The sequence below is a fragment of the Mastigoproctus giganteus genome, chromosome 6 (genome assembly GCF_048544385.1).
Source record: "Mastigoproctus giganteus isolate SK-2022 chromosome 6, ASM4854438v1, whole genome shotgun sequence".
Lineage (NCBI taxonomy): Eukaryota > Metazoa > Arthropoda > Arachnida > Uropygi > Thelyphonidae > Mastigoproctus > Mastigoproctus giganteus.
In genome coordinates, this window is record NC_143580.1 from 73,393,811 (window position 1) to 73,414,428 (window position 20,618).

Here is a 20,618-nt window from a genome sequence, read left to right on the forward strand (position 1 = left end):
TAATTTTATATACAGTGCCCTAAGGGTGCAGAGGGTCATGAAATATCATCATGTAAAGCTGCAAAACCTACTTGCATTAACTGCCAAAAAGAGCACCCTGCATACTCTTGAGTCTGCCAGAGTGGAAGGAAGAAAAGGAAATACGACTGAAGGCAGAGCTGAACATCTCATATCACGAGGCCAGAAAAGCAGTTAAACCAGTAAATAGCAATAAGGCATCACATGCTGAAGAGGTTGCCAAGAAATGCTCCAGTGGGACTCAAATGGAAGTGACTATACCACTGAAAGAGTCATTTACGCCCATTGCCCACTATTTACTGAGTTCAGAAAAATCAGCAGAGAAGACTCAAGTCAGCTGCCACTCAATTATCGGTACCTCCTTCTGTTCCAGCATTACCAGTATCAAGCACTAGGGTAATAGTACAGAAAACTCAACTGCCAACACTAGTGCAAACAAAAATGGATGTTGAAACAAAGGAGTGACAAAAGAGTCTTGAAACTCTTTACAGAGGAAGAAATGGACACACAATAGCATCCATACTTCCCCATAAAACAATAAGTCCAGAACTGAGAAAAGTAAGCCATTATCACTTTGGAAGCTGACTGATAGATTCACCGAGGCAATCCTACAAAAAGCACTAACCAGTGTGCTTTTGCTTACAAGAGACTTATTTAAAGGAAAGTGATGACCCCGTCATTAGTTGTCGTTATTTGGTTTTTAGGAACATTAGCAACTAAGGCCATATTGCTCCAGGGATATGTGGTTGTCATTCTCTGACCTTTCCGTATCCTCCATATTTGGTGGTCACGGGCTCGAACCATGGTCTAATCAAGGAGTGTGTGCCACGCACTGCTGCTTCTGCCCACTGTAGCCAGGTGGGCAGGAGCAGCAGTGTGTCCCCGTCATTAGTAACCTTCCTATTATTCATAAGGATAAAATTGTGGATGGTAATCTTCGTGGAGGAGCTGCTATCCTCATGAGCAATCAGCCCCGATTTCAGACTTTGCTACTTGCAACCAGCATAGATGCCGTTACAATTCACCATGCAGTGGAATTTTTTATTAAAAGTATGTTCTATTTTCTACCTGAGACTGACATCCTCCAGAAAGACCTTGATGATCTTGTAATGTCGCACTTCCCCCTTTCTTACTTCTTGGAGATTTTAATGAACATAACAGTCTGTAGGGTAGTGCTAACATCAATGGAATGAGACCATGACCTCTTCTTCCTAAATGTGGAAACAAACACCTTCTTGCACATGCTTACCTCTATGTTTTCTGCCATTGATCTTTCTATCTGCTCCCCTTCTCTTACTTAGGAAGTGGAGGAGAACCCTTATGGAAGTGATCATTTCCCTGTGATAACCACCCTAATTAATGGGAGACTGTGTCTTGCTGTTAGGTTACAATGGTGGAAGATTGATCAGGCTGACTGGAATGCCTTTCCAGACCTGGCAAATTTTGACATCACTGCAGTCAGGAGCCTATCAATGATGCAGTTACATATATCACAGAAAGTATCGTCCGTGCAACCGTAATTGAAATCCCAAAAACATCCACCTGGTTTCCCTTCCGAAACTATGGTAGAATGCACAGCAGCAAAAAAAGGCCCAAAACAAAGCTTGGGAGATATTCTGACTATATCCTACCACAGCCAACCTTATAGCTTCTAAATGTGCATGAGCCAAAGCACACTACATTTGCCATCAGAGTTAAAAGGAATCATGGATCTGTTTCACATCATTCCAGAAGACCAACACTAAGGTGGTCTGGAACAAAATCCAGAAAATGAAGGGAAAATAGCACACCCCTCATTGGTCCCAGAATATAATGGATGCACTTTTGCAGACTCAACTGCAATAGCCAAACAACACTCTTGGCAAAACATTTCTAAAATCTCAGAAATGTCATCTTACTTGCCAGAGTTTCTGGTCCTTAAACACAAAACAGATCCTTAATTTCACAGCAAAGGGTGTTTGTTGTTTGATAGTGAAATCAATGGGTAAACACTCTTTGATGACGAGAACCATATGCAGTGAGTTTATTACCATCATTTATATTTCCCACTATCTGGGCATATCTTGCTAGTGTTATGATGCTACCATATTGGTTGTGTGTAACTCCTTGGCAGGAAGTTACAGTCAATGGTGTCCAGAGTTAAATCTGACATTCCCTTCTGCAATATGTGGATTCCGTTTATCAGATCACTTTCCTGGATTGTTGGGTATGTTATATTGGCAAGTCAGATTGGAGGCTTTGCAATTGCATCTTGGAGCATGAGGGGGTCATGAATCAGACTAACTTTGCCTGCTCTGCTGTTGCTGATCATTATTGGTGTGAGCAGCATAATAATTGTAACCAATGTTGAAATTTTGGAGGTGGAGGATTCTTGTCATTGCTCCTGATTGTAAGTGCTCTATATAGCTGCAGTCACTTCCAACATTAATCACAAACATGGAACCCACATACTCTCTATTATGGAAGTGGTTATATCCAGCATGATGAAAGATGGCAAGCCTATAATGTGCCAAATATTTGTCGGCCTACTTCTGTAGTCTGATGTCCTGTCCATCCCCCTTAATGTTCACGATCTCCATTGGTTTTTTAGTGCATGCATATATGTCATACTACTTGTCGTCTAAATTGATAAAGGGACACGTTGCTCTGAAAGCTTCTTAATGCATATTTTGTTCTTACTGATTTTAGTACTTACTTTATCATTTATCTGTATATATGTTTCATTTCTATTATTAATAATCTTTTGTATATTGTATTTTATTTTTTATTCTAATTGCATTTTTACACTTATGTTTTGTCAGTAGTGACAAGATTTGTTCCAATATTTTTATAAAAAGGTTATTATACTTTTAAATATATTTGGAAGTTAAAAGAACAGAAAAAAATAATTGAATGAGTTAGTTTTTATCTCATTAAAATTTGACTGCAAAATGTGAGACAATTATCTCACATTTTACAGTCAAAGCAACAGTACTATAAAGCTTTATTATGCTATAATTATATTTTATAAATGATAGCCTATAAAGTGCATCTAGTTGATATAGATGAACAGTGCACTGTTGAGTCAGTTTGGTGTGAAATAAGGACTGCGAAAGCAAAAATAAGAGTAGGAGTGTGTTATAGACCTAATAACTCGAATGAGTACAATGAACAATTGTACAGAGAAATAGTGGGCTAATAAATCAGAATGTTTTATAATGGGGGATTTTAACTTCCCAGATATTGACTGGAACTTGTGGATTGGTCACTCGCACACTAGTAAGACTTGTGGATATATTCGATGATTGTTTTCTGCAGCAGCATGTTCGAGAGGCAACCAGAGAGGGTAATACTCTTGATCTGGTTATCAGCAGTGATCATTTGTGTATTAAGAATTTGCAGATAAAGGAACCACTACGTAGCAGTGATCACAGTGTACTGACGTGGGATTTACTTAAAGATATAATTGCCATCAGGGGTAAAGGAAGGGTTTTTGCTTCCGTAAAGGTGACTACAGTGGTCTCAATTGATGATGTTGCCAACAGCAATTTCTAAGTGGGAAGCATTCAAAGAATTAATCGTGGAAGCTACTAAAAGTTCCATACCTATTAAGAAATATGTTTGTTTGTTTGTTATTTGGTTTTTAGGAGCATTTGCAACTAAGGCCATATTAGTGACAAATGGGCCTGGAGTACTGGGGTCCATAGTTTAATAATTTCAAATAGATATTTACAGTATACCCAGTTATAAAATATAAGTACAAATTCAGTAGCTTTCGGAACACGTGTCCCTTTATCAACTGACAAATTTGAATACATTACAAGCAAAGTGTGGCACGTTACTCATGCGTCATTGTTGTAGCACGGACGTGTGCTGCCTTACGCCAGTGATCATCCATCAATAAAACAGTTGTCTCTAGGATGGGATGTATACGCATGCCTTTCTGGCGATTTAATGCCTTAGGGTTGTTTATTATGTTTAGTGACTCTAGCCATAGGCGGTGGCGAAAGTGTCGCGCGTGGTCCACTATCTCAAAGTCGCGCTTGGGGTCAAGATCGTGGTTGGTAGCCCAAAAATGTTCTGCAAGCACGGACTGGTCAGTTTCGGCAAGCCGGATTGCTCTGTCGTGTTCCGTGAGGCGATCCTGGAGACGTCTCGATGTCTCACCTACGTAGCAACTGTTACAGGCCCTACAGGTGATACGGTACACTACATTGCTGCGTAAGACAGGTGTGACAGGGGTCTTCACACTGGAGACAAGTGAACGTAGGTTCCTACCGGGTAATTGCACACATTTGATGTTGTAACTTCTCAGGATCTTCGAGATACGTCCTGACACTCCTGGATAGTACGGAATGTAGGCGGACGATATGCCGACTTGCTTCGGAGGTCTTGGGTTGGAAGTAAGTTCTTGTGCCTGTAACAAGCATCTGTTTAGTACATGGGATGGATAACCGCATCTGGTTAGGTCCGCCTTCACACGGGAGATCTCGTTACGTCTAATTGTGTCGGTGCTGGAATGGCTCCAGGCCCTGGAGAACAGGGTGTGGGCAGTGCTATTGAGATGGCTTGGAGCGTGGCCGGACCCGTAGTTGGTGAATTGACCGCACCACATGGGTTTGCGGTATACTGAGGTCTCTAGACATGGGCCTACGCGATGCACTAGCACGTCCAGAAACGGGAGCGAACCGTCCACCTCTGATTCTACGGTAAACTTCATGAAATTGGATAGAGAGTTGAGGTGTTCTAGTAGTACCGTTTCAGAACCACGTGGTATTATGGTAAAAATATCGTCGACGTATCTACACCACGTTGTAATAGGTGTAGGTGGGTTCTGGTGTATCTGCTCCTCCAGATCTTCCATGGCGATGTTAGCTACTACGGAACTGACAGGGGCATCCATAGTGCCATGTACTTGTTTGTAGAGTGAGTCTTCAAAGGTGAAGATGCTGCTAGAGAGGCATAGGTTGAGGGCGGTACAGAGCAATCCGGCTTGCCGAAACTGACCAGTCCGTGCTTGCAGAACATTTTTGGGCTACCAACCACGATCTTGACCCCAAGCGCGACTTTGAGATAGTGGACCACGCGCGACACTTTCGCCACCGCCTATGGCTAGAGTCACTAAACATAATAAACAACCCTAAGGCATTAAATCGCCAGAAAGGCATGCGTATACATCCTATCCTAGAGACAACCGTTTTATTGATGGATGATCACTGGCGTAAGGCAGCACACGTCCGTGCTACAACAATGACGCATGAGTAACGTGCCACACTTTGCTTGTAATGTATTCAAATTTGTCAGTTGATAAAGGGACACGTGTTCCGAAAGCTACTGAATTTGTACTTATATTTTATAACTGGGTATACTGTAAATATCTATTTGAAATTATTAAACTATGGACCCCAGTACTCCAGGCCCATTTGTCACTATTCGATCACTTTATGGCCATAATACCTACAACGATTGTGTGCAGTTACAAAAGTCCTTCCTCTCAATAGCCCGCAACAGGCAACACTTACGCTTCGCACACAGATGCAAAAGCAATCGAATCATACCTAAAGGGTTCCGCTACAAAGCCCCGTTCCACAACTCTCATATGGATCGTGCCTGCTTTAACTTCAGCCTACGCACATTAAATTTGTGGATATCCCATCTCCACCGTGAAATCAGGAATGCTGACTACAACAAGTCCAGACTGTTACAACATCTACAAGGTAAGGTCTCGCCTATTGTATTTACAAACCTTATGCATACCATCTGCCATCGGGCTAGTCAGACCTCGGATACCTACCGTTTATGCCAACAGCGCAAGTTCATAAACTTAAGCATAGAAGCTAACTCCTTAAAGGCGAACACTCGTTCAGACGACACGACTTCTTTCGTCTTGAATCTAAGTAACAAACAACTGTCCAACGAGCAGCTGAGTGTTTTATCAAACGGTATGAAATTTGCCGTTATACCATCGAAAGCTCCCATCACACAGCTCGCTATGGGTATAGAAGCCAGTATTACCAACCTTCCCGAAGAAACTGCCAACGAGATCCGATTCAAGACTGCCGCAGTCCTCCGCAACACTCGAAAAACGTACTGAAACCTCAACCACCGCCAGCGTGCCGCCCTGTCATCTATAAGAAAAGACAACTCCATTGTTGTACTTCCTGCGGATAAAGGGCGCCGGACTGTTGTGCTGGACCGATCAGCCTACCGAGAGAAAGCCTTGGCCCTATTACTCGATCCTAACGTATATGAACCTGATCCTCCCGTTAAAGTCTTGAAACGTCTGGAAGCAAATGTTAATAAACTTGTCCACGCATGGCTTAAAGATAAGAAGATCCCGACCGCGACTCACCATCTTCTACGTGCTACTGGCTGCCAACTACCGCAATTCTACGGATTACCAAAGATCCATAAACCGGGTATTCCTCTCAGACCTATAGTGTCTTGCTGCAGTGCCCCAACGTATGAACTGTCCAAACACATCGCGAGCCTCCTCTCGCCTCTTATAGGTAATACATCTCACACCGTTAAAAACAGCAGTGAATTCATTAACATCATTAAGGACATTTCAATCCCTGATAACTCTGTCATGGCATCATTTGACGTGGTTTCTTTATTCACCTCGATTCCCGTCCAACAGGCCATGCACTGCGCCAGAAGGCTCCTTGAGAGCGAATTAAGCCTCCAATCCAGGACGTCACTATCCACCGATGACATCTGTACCGCCCTCAACCTATGCCTCTCTAGCAGCATCTTCACCTTTGAAGACTCACTCTACAAACAAGTACATGGCACTGCTATGGGTGCCCCTGTCAGTTCCGTAGTAGCTAACATCGCCATGGAAGATCTGGAGGAGCAGATACACCAGAACCCACCTACACCTATTACAACGTGGTGTAGATACGTCGACGATATTTTTACCATAATACCACGTGGTTCTGAAACGGTACTACTAGAACACCTCAACTCTCTATCCAATTTCATGAAGTTTACCGTAGAATCAGAGGTGGACGGTTCGCTCCCGTTTCTGGACGTGCTAGTGCATCGCGTAGGCCCACGTCTAGAGACCTCAGTATACCGCAAACCCATGTGGTGCGGTCAATTCACCAACTACGGGTCCGGCCACGCTCCAAGCCATCTCAATAGCACTGCCCACACCCTGTTCTCCAGGGCCTGGAGCCATTCCAGCACCGACACAATTAGACGTAACGAGATCTCCCGTGTGAAGGCGGACCTAACCAGATGCGGTTATCCATCCCATGTACTAAACAGATGCTTGTTACAGGCACAAGAACTTACTTCCAACCCAAGACCTCCGAAGCAAGTCGGCATATCGTCCGCCTACATTCCGTACTATCCAGGAGTGTCAGGACGTATCTCGAAGATCCTGAGAAGTTACAACATCAAATGTGTGCAATTACCCGGTAGGAACCTACGTTCACTTGTCTCCAGTGTGAAGACCCCTGTCACACCTGTCTTACGCAGCAATGTAGTGTACCGTATCACCTGTAGGGCCTGTAACAGTTGCTACGTAGGTGAGACATCGAGACGTCTCCAGGATCGCCTCACGGAACACGACAGAGCAATCTGGCTTGCCGAAACTGACCAGTCCGTGCTTGCAGAACATTTTTGGGCTACCAACCACGATCTTGACCCCAAGCGCGACTTTGAGATAGTGGACCACGCGCGACACTTTCGCCACCGCCTATGGCTAGAGTCACTAAACATAATAAACAACCCTAAGGCATTAAATCGCCAGAAAGGCATGCGTATACATCCCATCCTAGAGACAACTGTTTTATTGATGGATGATCACTGGCGTAAGGCAGCACACGTCCGTGCTACAACAATGACGCATGAGTAACGTGCCACACTTTGCTTGTAATGTATTCAAATTTGTCAGTTGATAAAGGGACACGTGTTCCGAAAGCTACTGAATTTGTACTTATATTTTATAACTGGGTATACTGTAAATATCTATTTGAAATTATTAAGGCCATATTGCTCCGGGATATGCGGTGGTCATTCCCTGACCTTTCTGCATCCTCCGTATTTGGTGGTGACGGGCTCGAACCCTGGTCTAATCAAGAATCGTATGCTACGCCTTCTCACCTGGCTACGGAGGCGGCATTAAGAAATATCGTTCACGGTTAAGGCCTAAATGGTTGTCAAATGAACTAATGAGACTCGTGGCAGAGAAGAAAAATGCATGGGATGCATATAAATTATCAGGTGACACAGAAGCCTATGGCAGATATAAGCTAGTCTATAATCAAGTCACAAAGGAGGTTAGGCAGGCGAAGGCAGATGACAAGAAATCTTTGGCAAAGGATGCTAAGAAAAACAGCAAGGATTTCTTTACTTATATAAACTCTGAAAGGAAGGGGATGAATCAGATTGGTTCACTTGATATCGATGGTTTGACTGTTGATGATCTGCTCAGATAGCAAACAAACTGAATGAGTGTTTTGCATCTGCATTCACACACGAGGAATTATTAAGGTTTGAAAATGCCAGAAGGTTATCAAATTGTAGCAGAGTGCTTTATGATTTTGTAATAAATGAGAGCAAAGTGGAGGAGAAATTGTCGAAGTTAAACATAAGAAAGGCACCTGGGGTGGATGGGATCTATCCAGTTATTAGCATTAGTAGAGGCATATGATGCAAGAAAGCAAGCTTATGCAGCATCAGCCAAAAAAAAAAAAACCTTCCACTTCACCCCTCCGTTCGTTCGAAATACCTGTCCAGCTGAGTCTTAAATTTTTTTAGGCTATCAACTTCCACAACAAGGGATGGAAGTCAGTTCCACCAACCAACTACTCGCTGGCTAAAGGCAAATTTCTGCACATCTATCCTACATCTGTCTTTCCTCAATTTGAATTTATGCCTTCTCAGGTGATTATTCTGAGCAAGAGGCAGTATCCCATCAGCATTGAGCATGCTCAAACCATTCAAGGCTTTGTACACCTCTATCAGATCACCTCTCCGGGAAGTAAGCAAACCCTTAGCCATAATTATGAGAGCATCCTTGGACTCAGGGAAGGTCCCCACTGACTGGAGATGTGCAAATGTATCCACAATTTACAAAGGGGTGATCGAAGGGTGACACGAGTAATTGCAGACCAGTTAGTTTAACTTCTGTTCCAGGTAAAATAATGGAATCACTGGTTAAAAATGCATTGCAGGATCATTTAGACAAGACTGCAGCAGTAATTCAGACACAGCATGGATATGTTAAGGGTAAGTCTTGTCTGACAAATTGATTGGGTACTATGATGTGGTCACAAAGGAATTGGATGCAAAAAATAATTTTGATATCATATACTTGGATTTCAGGAAAGCTTTTGACACTGTTGCACATGGAAGACTACTGTACAAATTGGAGCAGAATGGTATTAAGGGTAAGTTGCTACAATGGATAAAAGGATGGTTCGGTGTGGTAATCAAGGTGCTGCTCTTTGTGGACTAATGTTATTAGTGGAGTCCCACAGGGTTCGGTGTTGGGTCCACTGTTGTTTTGTATATTTATCAATGATATTGATGAAGGTATATCATGCTTAGTATCGAAGTTTGCAGATGATACAAAGGTTGGCAGGGTTGTTAATGACAGTAATGGCAGTGTGCTACTGCAACAGGATCTAGAAAATTTGGGCAGATGGGCTGAAAAGTGGCAACTGAAGTTTAACATTGACAAATGTAAATACTGCATATGGTTAGAAGTAACCCCAGAGGAACGTACCAACTGTGTGGTACTACACTAGGGTGGTACTAAATGAAAAAGTCCTGGGAGTAATTGTGCAGTGAAATATGAAGTTTGCTGAGCAGTGCAGTTGGGCTGTCAGGGCAGCTCATGGAGTCTTGTCAATTATATATAGGAATTTTGCTAGCAGGGACAGAAAAGTGATTATCCCTTATTCGAGGCAATGGTCAGGCCACACTTGGGGCACTGTGTACAGATCTGGAGGCCTCATTTTAGGAAGGATGTAGAGTTGCTAGAATGAGTACAAAGAAGGGCACTGAGATTTGTGAGGGGAACAAAGGGGTGCTCTTACCAAGAAAGGCGTAAGTTCTGCAAATTGCAGCAACTGGAGACTAGGCACCTGCGAGGTGATCTGATTGAGGTGTATAAGGGCTTGAATGTGTTGAGCACACTGAATTCTGATGGGATTCTTCTACTTGTTCAGATTACGAACCTAAGGGGGCATAAATTCAAATTGAGGAAAGACAGATGTAGAATAGATGTGCGGAAATTTGCCTTTAGCCACGGGTGGTTAATTGCTGGAACAAACTTCCACCTGTCATTGTGGAAGTTGATAGGTTAAATAAATTTAAGGAGGAACTGGACAAACATTTAGAGGGAATTGTTTTGTAATTTTTTTTTTTGGCCAATGCTGCATAAGCTCATACACTTGCTTTTTGCATCACATGCCACTACTACTACTAATTGGCAGTACTATTAATATGTAAACTGAAGTAGAGCATATTTTCACTTTTTGAGGGAGAAATAATGTTAGAAACTAGTAGTAAATTTACTTTAGTGTAATTGTTGTTTAATTTATGCAGATTTCTTTATAATTTCTTTAAAGAAAAATTAAAATTTAAAAAACTTAAGTTTTGTTAAAAATATTTATTCAGTCAGCGGTACCTTCCACTCTTGGATTCTATTAGTGGTTCTTCTATGAAGGTAGTAGTTGGAACAAAACGGGACCTTTTAAGAGGCTATGCACGAGAGGTATGTTATTTGTTTTTCATTATAAACATCATTTTTAGTTTTGTGTGTACTGCCAATGTAAGACTACACTGCATGAATTTAGAAATAAAATAATTTTATTGAATGGTGCAGCAGCTCTTAGAAATATAGGCCAAATAAAACAGCTATATATATATATATATATATATATATATAGAATCCAAATATTCCAGAGTTAAATTGTAAAAATATATAAAATTATTAAGTGTTACAAATATATAAAAAATTATTAAGTGTTACATATAGAACTAACCGATTAATGCCATCAAACGATAGAACATTACATCGGACATTAGGTATGTCCAAATTATATAAGTTATAGTGTAATGTAAGTACCTCCATAGTTTGAAAATCGATGTAACCCCTGACCAACAGTACCTCCAGTATATATGAAAAATTACATGAAAAATATATGAAAAATATAACATATTAGGTTAATTAACATAATAAGCCTTACATGGGAACCCATTTTGCAAGAGACTTTGTCGAGGGCTAAACCCCTACAAAATAGATACCCTTGTTAGACTGATCTATCGGTTTCTGTTATCATCTGCCTGTATACCAAATCCAATATCCATAATAATGGATAATTTAAAATTAAAATTAAAATTTAAAATTATAGTGAAGCTATAAATCAGTATAAATCTAGCCATCCAATGTGGGGAAAGTCTAACCAAAATTTGTAAGAATACAGAATTTGTAAGAATTTTAATTTTAAATTATCCATTATTATGGATATTGGATTTGGTATACAGGCAGATGATAACAGAAACCGATAGATCAGTCTAACAAGGGTATCTATTTTGTAGGGGTTTAGCCCTCGACAAAGTCTCTTGCAAAATGGGTTCCCATGTAAGGCTTATTATGTTAATTAACCTAATATGTTATATTTTTCATATATTTTTCATGTAATTTTTCATATATACTGGAGGTACTGTTGGTCAGGGGTTACATCGATTTTCAAACTATGGAGGTACTTACATTACACTATAACTTATATAATTTGGACATACCTAACATCCGATGTAATGATCTATCGTTTGATGGCATTAATCGGTTAGTTCTATATGTAACACTTAATAATTTTATATATCTTTACAATTTAACTGTGGAATATTTGGATTCTATATTTTTGTAGGAGTTTGCCTTTGTATTGACTGGTCTACTAGGATCCTCCTATATCGTTATTTAATTTACTTTAATTTACTTTAAATTACTTTATCTTGCTTTATCTTAATATATCATTATATTTAAACGTTGGTATCAGGATATTAAGATATAATATTGCAGGTTATTATACTCTGAGTTTGGTATGACTTGTAGTCTATTTCTAACTGTACTTCCCATTTTAGATATTGTCACCTTTTAATACTATAATGAGTTACTACACTTCGAATAATCATAAGATACTACGTCGGTCGCGTAGGCTACACTGTACCGCGGATTCCACTGTGGCTATGGGTGATCCGATAAGTAACCAAACTAGCCAGATTGCATCTAATGCGTTAGGCTTACCAAGTAACTGTCTCATTAATGATACCATCAATGATACTAGTGATAATATAGCCACTAACTTACCCTCGGACATGAAGATTTATACATCAGAGCAATACTTAAAATTCAAAAAATGCAATAATATTAGATGTCAAACATGCCCTGCTATGAACATTAAACATGTCTCACATAATACTGACGATCCTTTTTTCTGCCATGCTAGGGGAGCCATTTATCTAATTACTTGCAATAATTGCATGGCTAAATATATTGGACAAACTGGAGGTGAATTACATATTAGAATTAATGGGCACAGATCACATATTAATAAATTTGTTAACAAAAATGACATTGAACTGCAGCACTTCCAAATACATAGCTTCGATAATATTACTATCACTATACTAGAAATTGAAAATAAGCACAGCATCAGATTATATCGTGAAAACTGCAATATACTTAAATATAAAACCCTTTACCCATACGGTCTCAATAGCTTGTTTAACGGACGTAATTATAACAATGGTAGTTTAGATACATGTGTATATAAACTATTTCACATGGCAAATAGATCCCATTATAAATTGCCACGTAGCAAGAAGAATAGTAAAGTTTATAACAATACTGGTAACGGTAATCTAATACACACTAAGCATACTTTAGGCAGATTTGCGGATGTACTGGATACTTGGGATGAACCTAATATAAATATAAAACACATACATGATATAGTATTTGGACTCAAACATAGCAAGCTTAAAGCCTTAGAAAAAAATAACTTGACTTATCTACACCGTAACCAGCATCTAGACCACTTACTCAAGGATATCTTCAAATATCGGCTGGGTAACAAACCTGTTATCGATAACATCTATATTAATATTAAATTCAGCAATATTATATTTGACAGCTTTTTGTTCAAGGATATCTTAAATAAACATATTAAGGATTTTCCACTCAAAAATAAGAATATAGTAACTAGGTTCAGTTACAATAAACCTTTTGGACTTATGGCTTGTAACTATAAACAGCTTGCATGCAACTTAGATAACTTCTACAAGGAGGCTATCTGCCACTGCCACTTGCCACAATACCATGATTACGTAGATATGCATGTAATTACAGGTGATCTCAACTTGGTTCCGCACCAGGAACTGAGAACAGTACTTTCCCATGGTTTTAAATACAGACCTAATACTAGGCCTAATGCCAACTATATTACCAAACAATTACACTCTGACCTTATGCAATTTTGCCTTAAACTTGCATATAAGTATAATTTACCACTAGAGGCCTTCTATAATTGGCTGGTACTTACCATCAGCGAACTTAATCAACATATATGTAGAAAGATTTTACATAGGAAGCAACATGCCAATAGAGATAGCAAAATATATAACATGCAGTTAATCAAACGACAATTAAAGGATTTACAGGATGTATTTATCATAACCACTATAGATAAGGCAGCCAATAATTATAGTTTCATCTGCAAAAAATTCTACACCTCACTGTTATACAATGAGTTACATAGCAGTGTTACATACGCTAGATCAAACAGTAACCTTGGCACTATTACCAAGAAGCTACTAGCTATGCAAAAAAAGTTAAAACTTAATAACAACAACACTAACTTTCCTTTTTGTATATACCCAAGTTTCATAAGTCGCCTATCAGTTTCAGATTTATAACTTCATGTAGAAATAGCTACTCAAAGGTCCCGCATAGTAAGCTAGTAGAACTGCTTAAGATTATCTTCAATTCTATAAATTTCACTAGAATTATTAGTAATAATAGACCTATTTTAATCTTTATAAAGAATAATAAGCATAACATCAAGCACATAAATACATATAATTTCAAAAACTTATTCACTAGCATCCCGCATGATAGTTTAAAATTGGTTTTAAATAATTATTTCACAGAATATAGCGAAAATTTACCCTGCCAACGTAATTACTGGGATAACCTACTTAACTTATGTATTTCCAACAGCTATATTTATAATGGTAGCATATTTTCATACAGCATACCGGCATAGCTATGGGGCCAAGTAGCTCATGTCTTATGGCCAATCTATATCTACACCATTTTGAAAATAACTTCAATAAAGATATCAATATGTTCAGATATATAGATGACTTAATTGTGTTCAATTATACTAACTTTCATACAGAAGCAGTTAAACACTACCCGCTTGATTTGGTGTCACTAACAAGAGGTCACTAACAAGTGTGACTCTGGTAAAGCTGCATACCTGGATTAAGAATAATAATCTAACTACCAAGGTATTTGACAAACGCAAAGAATTTAATTTTAAAACTATAGACCTAACCAGTTGGGGTACAAATATCTCAATACGTATCCTTAAAAACATAATAGTGACACAAGGGATCAGAAGATTATATATCTGTAATAATAAAAGTGATGTTATAGATGCACTGATGGATCTTAAGCACAATTTATTAGATAACGGTTTCCCACATAATTTCATTATGAAACATATGAGTACTGCTTTGTCAATAGCCTTAAAACAATACCATGATGATCTAAACCAGTTGGATACCTTGGAAGCTATTAGGCATAATGTATATTGAATTACAAATACGGGGTATAGTTTCTCTGTTTTAAAGGAATTATTATCAGGTATAATTTCTCGGTTTTAAAAGAATTATTATCGATTTGTATACATCAGTATCTATGGAGTGAGTTGTTTACTAATTAGCCTTTGTATATACATGTACATACTAGGGACTGCTGCATAAACACGCTATATATAGCTTACGCCTTAGAAAAGTGGTACCTATATGTGTTTTTACAGTAGGAATTAATTCGTTTTTTACTAAGATTTCGCTTCGACATCTGAGAAATATTGGTTTTGTTTTCTCTACTATAGAGGGCGCTATCTTACTTATGGGTCATCCCAAAATTGGCTATTATTGGACAACCCTTAGGTGGCGCAGTATACGCTGCAGTTATAAACGTCTTCCGCGTTTGCTGCAGGCGTTTAGTTTTTTCCCGCCTTTGGCTACGGTAATGTATGTAATGTAGATTCTCTGACGGGAACATACTGGTTCTACGGTATTCCCTCCTTTGTTGTTTAGCGACAAACGACATTCCATCCTTTGTTGTTTAAAGCTTTATAGTATGTTTGCCATTACCTAATCTTTGACGTTAGATTTATAGTAAATTTTCTTAGGAATTAGCCATTCCGTTTTTTAGGTTGCTTTTCACATTCTGATATATTTTCTGGCTCTTACTACTTAACCAGGATCCCTACTATTAGGGTCGGGAATTTACACTCCCGGTTTATCCGATGTAATATCGATAAATTGCTTTTTCTTTACTATTTCACTTTTATCTATCCTCATGCCTTAATTTTTCATACCTCACGAACTATTAGAGTAATTCGAGGGGGAGTGAGGTACTATTGCTTTAACTACTCTGCTTTCCGTTCGCCTTTAGTTAGCTAAATTAGCTATTTTTCTGCAAATTGTTCAGCAAATATCAATAATTTCTCAGTTGTGCTTATAATGTTGCAGCTATCGGTCGGGCTAAATATCATCCAGCCTGTATTCTTACAAATTTTGGTTAGACTTTCCCCACATTAGATGGCTAGATTTATACTGATTTATAGCTTCACTATAATTTTAAATTTTAATTTTAAATTATCCATTATTATGGATATTGGATTTGGTATACAGGCAGATGATAACAGAAACCGATAGATCAGTCTAACAAGGGTATCTATTTTGTAGGGGTTTAGCCCTCGACAAAGTCTCTTGCAAAATGGGTTCCCATGTAAGGCTTATTATGTTAATTAACCTAATATGTTATATTTTTTATATATTTTTCATATATATATATATATATATATATATATATATATATACTGAAATAGAGTGAATTAAAAAAGTAAGAATGGGGAAACTGAGATTACTATATGTTATGGACAACATGTTAAAGCCTTCAAGAGCTATCACACTTCTGCTTCAAATGCTTATAGTCTAGGTACAATTTGTACAGAACAAGCCCACCAGCAAGTAGGCTTGTTCTGTAGATTCACTAACTTTCCCTCCCCCATGCCACCTCAGTACTCTTCACATTCTTGGAGGGCCCAAAGACTCCAAGACAGACTTTCCAAACTGCAAGCCAATCACTATGTATAGGAAAACATACAAGCCAGTGCCAGTTGTTATGATGAGGTTTTCTTTTGGGACTGTAATCGTTATCACAGACTGGTCTGACTTTGGGAAACAGTAACTGTTGTGAGCATTCAGTTCTCACAGACGTCTGATGGCTAATCACAGTCTTCCTCCTCCTATATTTGTTGTTGTCACCATTGCCATTCTCTGGAATTGGATATGTCCCATGTCATCTGATTCATTTTATTGCAATACTGCTTTAACTCAAATAAATAATTATATAATGATTTATTAAACCGTTATTAAATTATTTTTTCTTTAATAAAGATTTGTTTCATTTTTAGAGAATATGTTATCTGAACTGGAAAAGTTCTTGTGGTCCTGATTGTTTTTTTAAAATTATCCTGGTTTTGGCATAAAATCACACTAATTAAGGTTAATTTTGGGGGCACCCTTGGATTGAATAAGTATAATGTATTCCCCATCCATAAAGATGGTTCTAAGAATGAATTGCCTAACTATCTTGGAAGCTACTAAGCATTTCATCCCAGCAAAGAAATATCATTGTGGGTTTAGGCCTAAATAGATGTCAGGTGAACTAATAAGACTTGCGGCAGAGAAGAAAAATGTATGGGATGCATATAAATTATCAGGCGAAGGATATAAAGAAAAACAGCAAACTTCTTTACCTATGTAAATTCTAGAAGGGCATGAATCAGATTGGACCACTTGATATTCATGGTTTGACTACTGATGACCTGCTCAGGTAGCTGACAAACTGAATGATTATTTTGCACCTACATTCACACGAGGAATTCTATAGGGAAGTGGAGGCCAGAAGTTTATCAAATTCTAACAGAGAGCAAAATGATTTTGTAATAACTGAGACCAAAGTGGAGGAGAAATTGTTGAAGTAAAACATAAGAAAGGCATATGGGGTGGATGGGATCTATCCAGTTATATTAAAGGAGGCAGCAAAGGATGTAAGTAAACCCTTAGTCATAAATATGAGAGCATCCTTGGATTCAGGGGAGGTCCCCACACACTGGAAATGTGCAAATGTATCCACAATTCACAAAGGGGGACAAAGAGTGACACGAATAATTACAGACCCGAACTTCAGTTCCAGGGAAAATAATGGAGGCACTACTTAAAGAAGCATTGCAGGATCATCTAGACAAGACTGCAGTTATAGTTCAGACACAGCATGGGTTTGTTAAGGGAAAATCGTGTCTGACCAATTTGGTTGGATACTATGATGTGGCCACAAATAAACTGGATGCAAAAAATAATTTTGATGTATAGTTGGATTTCAGTAAAGCTTTTGATACTATTGTACATAAAAGATTGCTGTATAAATTAGAGCAGTGTACCATTAAGGGCAAGTTGCTGCTATGGAATGGTTGAGTGCAAGATAGAGAGTTGTAATCAATGGACACTGCTCTTCGTGGACTGATGTTATTAGTGGTATTCGGATGACACTTGTTATGTTATTAGTGGAACTGATATTCGGGTGACACTTAAGTCAAGTGGACCCAATTTCGGCGAAGTCCGGACGGTCTATGACAGCCAAATCCTCTGCTTGCACCTTCACGGTGGGACTGTTAGTAATCCTGGGTATAACCTCCATGCACAAGTACATGGTGGGTGACCACCCAGGTGTGAACCAACGTAAGCAGGGGTCGAGGTGTGGCACCCACACCACATGGAGGAACGCCGCCCCTCTATGTTACCAGGCAGTACTAGGTGGTAGATGACTCTCATCAACCGGTGAAATACCACCACTTTGCTTATTGGAGGCTTGAAGTGGTGGAACCCATGTTTAGTCTCTAGAGCTAAGTTCCGGCCAACCCTTCCCTATCTCTTCCATCATGCAGTATGAGTGATGATTTTCGAGGTTATGATGAATGTCGTGGCGAGATCCAATATTCCTTACATTTCAAGGGTACAGCTCTAAAACGGTGTTTGCAGGCCGGCCGCTAGCTAGTACACCGGACCGAACGTATCGGTAACTCTCTAGGAGGCTTCCGGATCAGCTAGTGTATAATCTTGCTACCTCTACTCTGACAGATAGTGACTGGAGGGAGTCCGAGTAGTGTGTATGCGGGGAGCATTGTCGAGGCCACGTTATGTCAAGGATCTGGGTATATTCTTACCACATGTACGCCAAATCCAAAAATTTCATTACTTCATACAGCATGTCCCACCAACTTTTTCTTACTATTGAATACACCATGAGTTGTCAAAATAATAGAGCAAGCTTATCTGCGAAAAGATCTAAACCTCCCAAGGACTTCCTAATTCATTTCACAAATATACGTGGTCTCAATTCCAATCTCAACGATGTCCATTTCCACTTGCAGTCTTCCAAACCCCATGTACTCTTTCTGACTGAATCTCAGTTATCAGTTGATTCAACTACTGCTCATCTCAGATGTCCAAATTATTTGCTGTATGATTCCTTTCGCCTCAAAGGTGGTACTTGTGCATATGTCCGTTCTGATATTCCCTGTCAGAGACTTGGCAATTTGGAATCTCCTCTCTTTGATCTTCTCTGGCTTAAAATCTCTCTACCTCATTGTGTCAAATTCATCTGTTGTCTCTACCGTTCTCCCAACTCCACTAATCAATTGGAGCTCTTTAACTTCCTCTCTTTGCAACTTGACTTTCTCCAGTCCAACTTTCCTAACAGTGAGGTAATTTTCCTTGGTGATTTTAACGTTCACAACTCCAGCTGGCTTCCGCTTTCTATTTACACCGACCCAGCAGGTCGAGATGCTGAGGCTTTTGCAATTACTAATGACCTAGCACAGATTGTTCATTTACCTACAAGAATACCGGACAATCCTAATCATACAGCCAATACGCGTGATCTTTTTCTCACAAACAACCCTTCTAAGTACAAGGTCGAAGTGAGAGGTCCTTTAGGCACTTCAGATCACAACTTGGTGATTGTCTCTTCTCCAATGGAACCTTTATCTCATGGCTATTCCCAACCTCGTATTGTTTGGCATTACAAGAATGCAAAATAGGATGACCTGCGAGACTTCTTTTCTTCTTTTCCTTGGTCTGATTACTGTTTCAAAACTTCTGATGTCAACGTTTGCTCAGATCGTGTCAGTGAAATTATTCTTGCAGGAATGGAATCCTTTATCCCACACTCCACTTTAAAATCTCGTCCTTTATCTAAACCTTGGTTTTCCAATAAATGTGCTAAGGCTGTCCAAGAGAAGAACGTTGCATATCGTAATTGGCTTGTTTCTAATTCTTCAGTTTCATTTTCTGCCTACACCAAAGCTCGCAACAATTGTAAAGCAGTTATTAATCAGTCCAAACTAGAGTTTGAACAGGCTAAGAGTAGAAAACTTGCTTCTTGCCCTAATGGTAGCCGAGCATTCTGGTCTCTTGCCAAAGCTATTGGCCGCAACTTTTGCCCATCTCTGCTCCCACCTCTGTCCAAACCAGATGGTTCTGTTGTCACTTCAGCCAAGGATAAAGCTGACCTGCTAGCATCCCATTTTTCTTCGGCTCATGTATTAATGATCTTGGTAAAACACCTCCAACCATTCCTAACACGCTCCATTCAATGCCTCCTGTGGTCTTCCGTCAAAAGGATATCAGAAGGATTTTGATAAATCTTGATGCTAGGAAAGCTCCAGGTCCTGATGGTATTTCTCCACTTGTTCTCAAAACCTGTGCTCCTGAACTTACTCCTATTCTTTGTCACCTTTTTTCACTTTCTTATTCCAAAGGTATTTTTCCTTCTGCTTGAAAATTTGCTCATATCCAGCCAGTTCCTAAAAAGGGTGACAAATCCCTCCCATCCAATTATTGTCCCATTGCAATTACTTCTACTCTTTCTAAAGTAATGGAGAAATCAATTAACCGCCAACTCTTAAACTACGTAGAAACCTTCTGTCTGATCAACGATTGCCAGTATGGATTCCGGCTTATGTTACCCATTTATGGACTAGTTCAATGGAAAGGTTCGGTGAAACACAAGTAGTTGCTCTTGACATCTCAAAGGCTTTTGATCGTGTTTGGCATAAAGATCTTCTAAACAAGCTTCCATCTTATGGTTTGCCAACTGTTTTTAATAATTGGTTATCCAGTTTTCTCTCTGACACTCACAGAGGGTGATTATAGATGGCCCTCTCTCTTCTAACTTGTCCACTAATGCTGGTGACCCCAAAGGTTCAGTTCTTTCCCCCACTCTTTTCCTCTTGTATATC

The 20,618-nt window shown here is 39.3% G+C and overlaps 1 protein-coding gene across 2 annotated transcripts in view; it reads left to right on the top strand.

The window, feature by feature from the left end:
* LOC150084409 (ras-related protein Rab-20-like) overlaps positions 1-20,618 on the top strand; it is a 258,891-nt gene that overhangs the window by 231,410 nt on the left and 6,863 nt on the right. For both annotated transcript variants that reach the window (XM_090376049.1, XM_090376050.1), the window contains one exon: positions 10,633-10,729. In XM_090376049.1, coding sequence (XP_090232175.1) covers positions 10,633-10,729 — 97 coding nt within the window. The remainder of the gene's footprint in view (positions 1-10,632; positions 10,730-20,618) is intronic.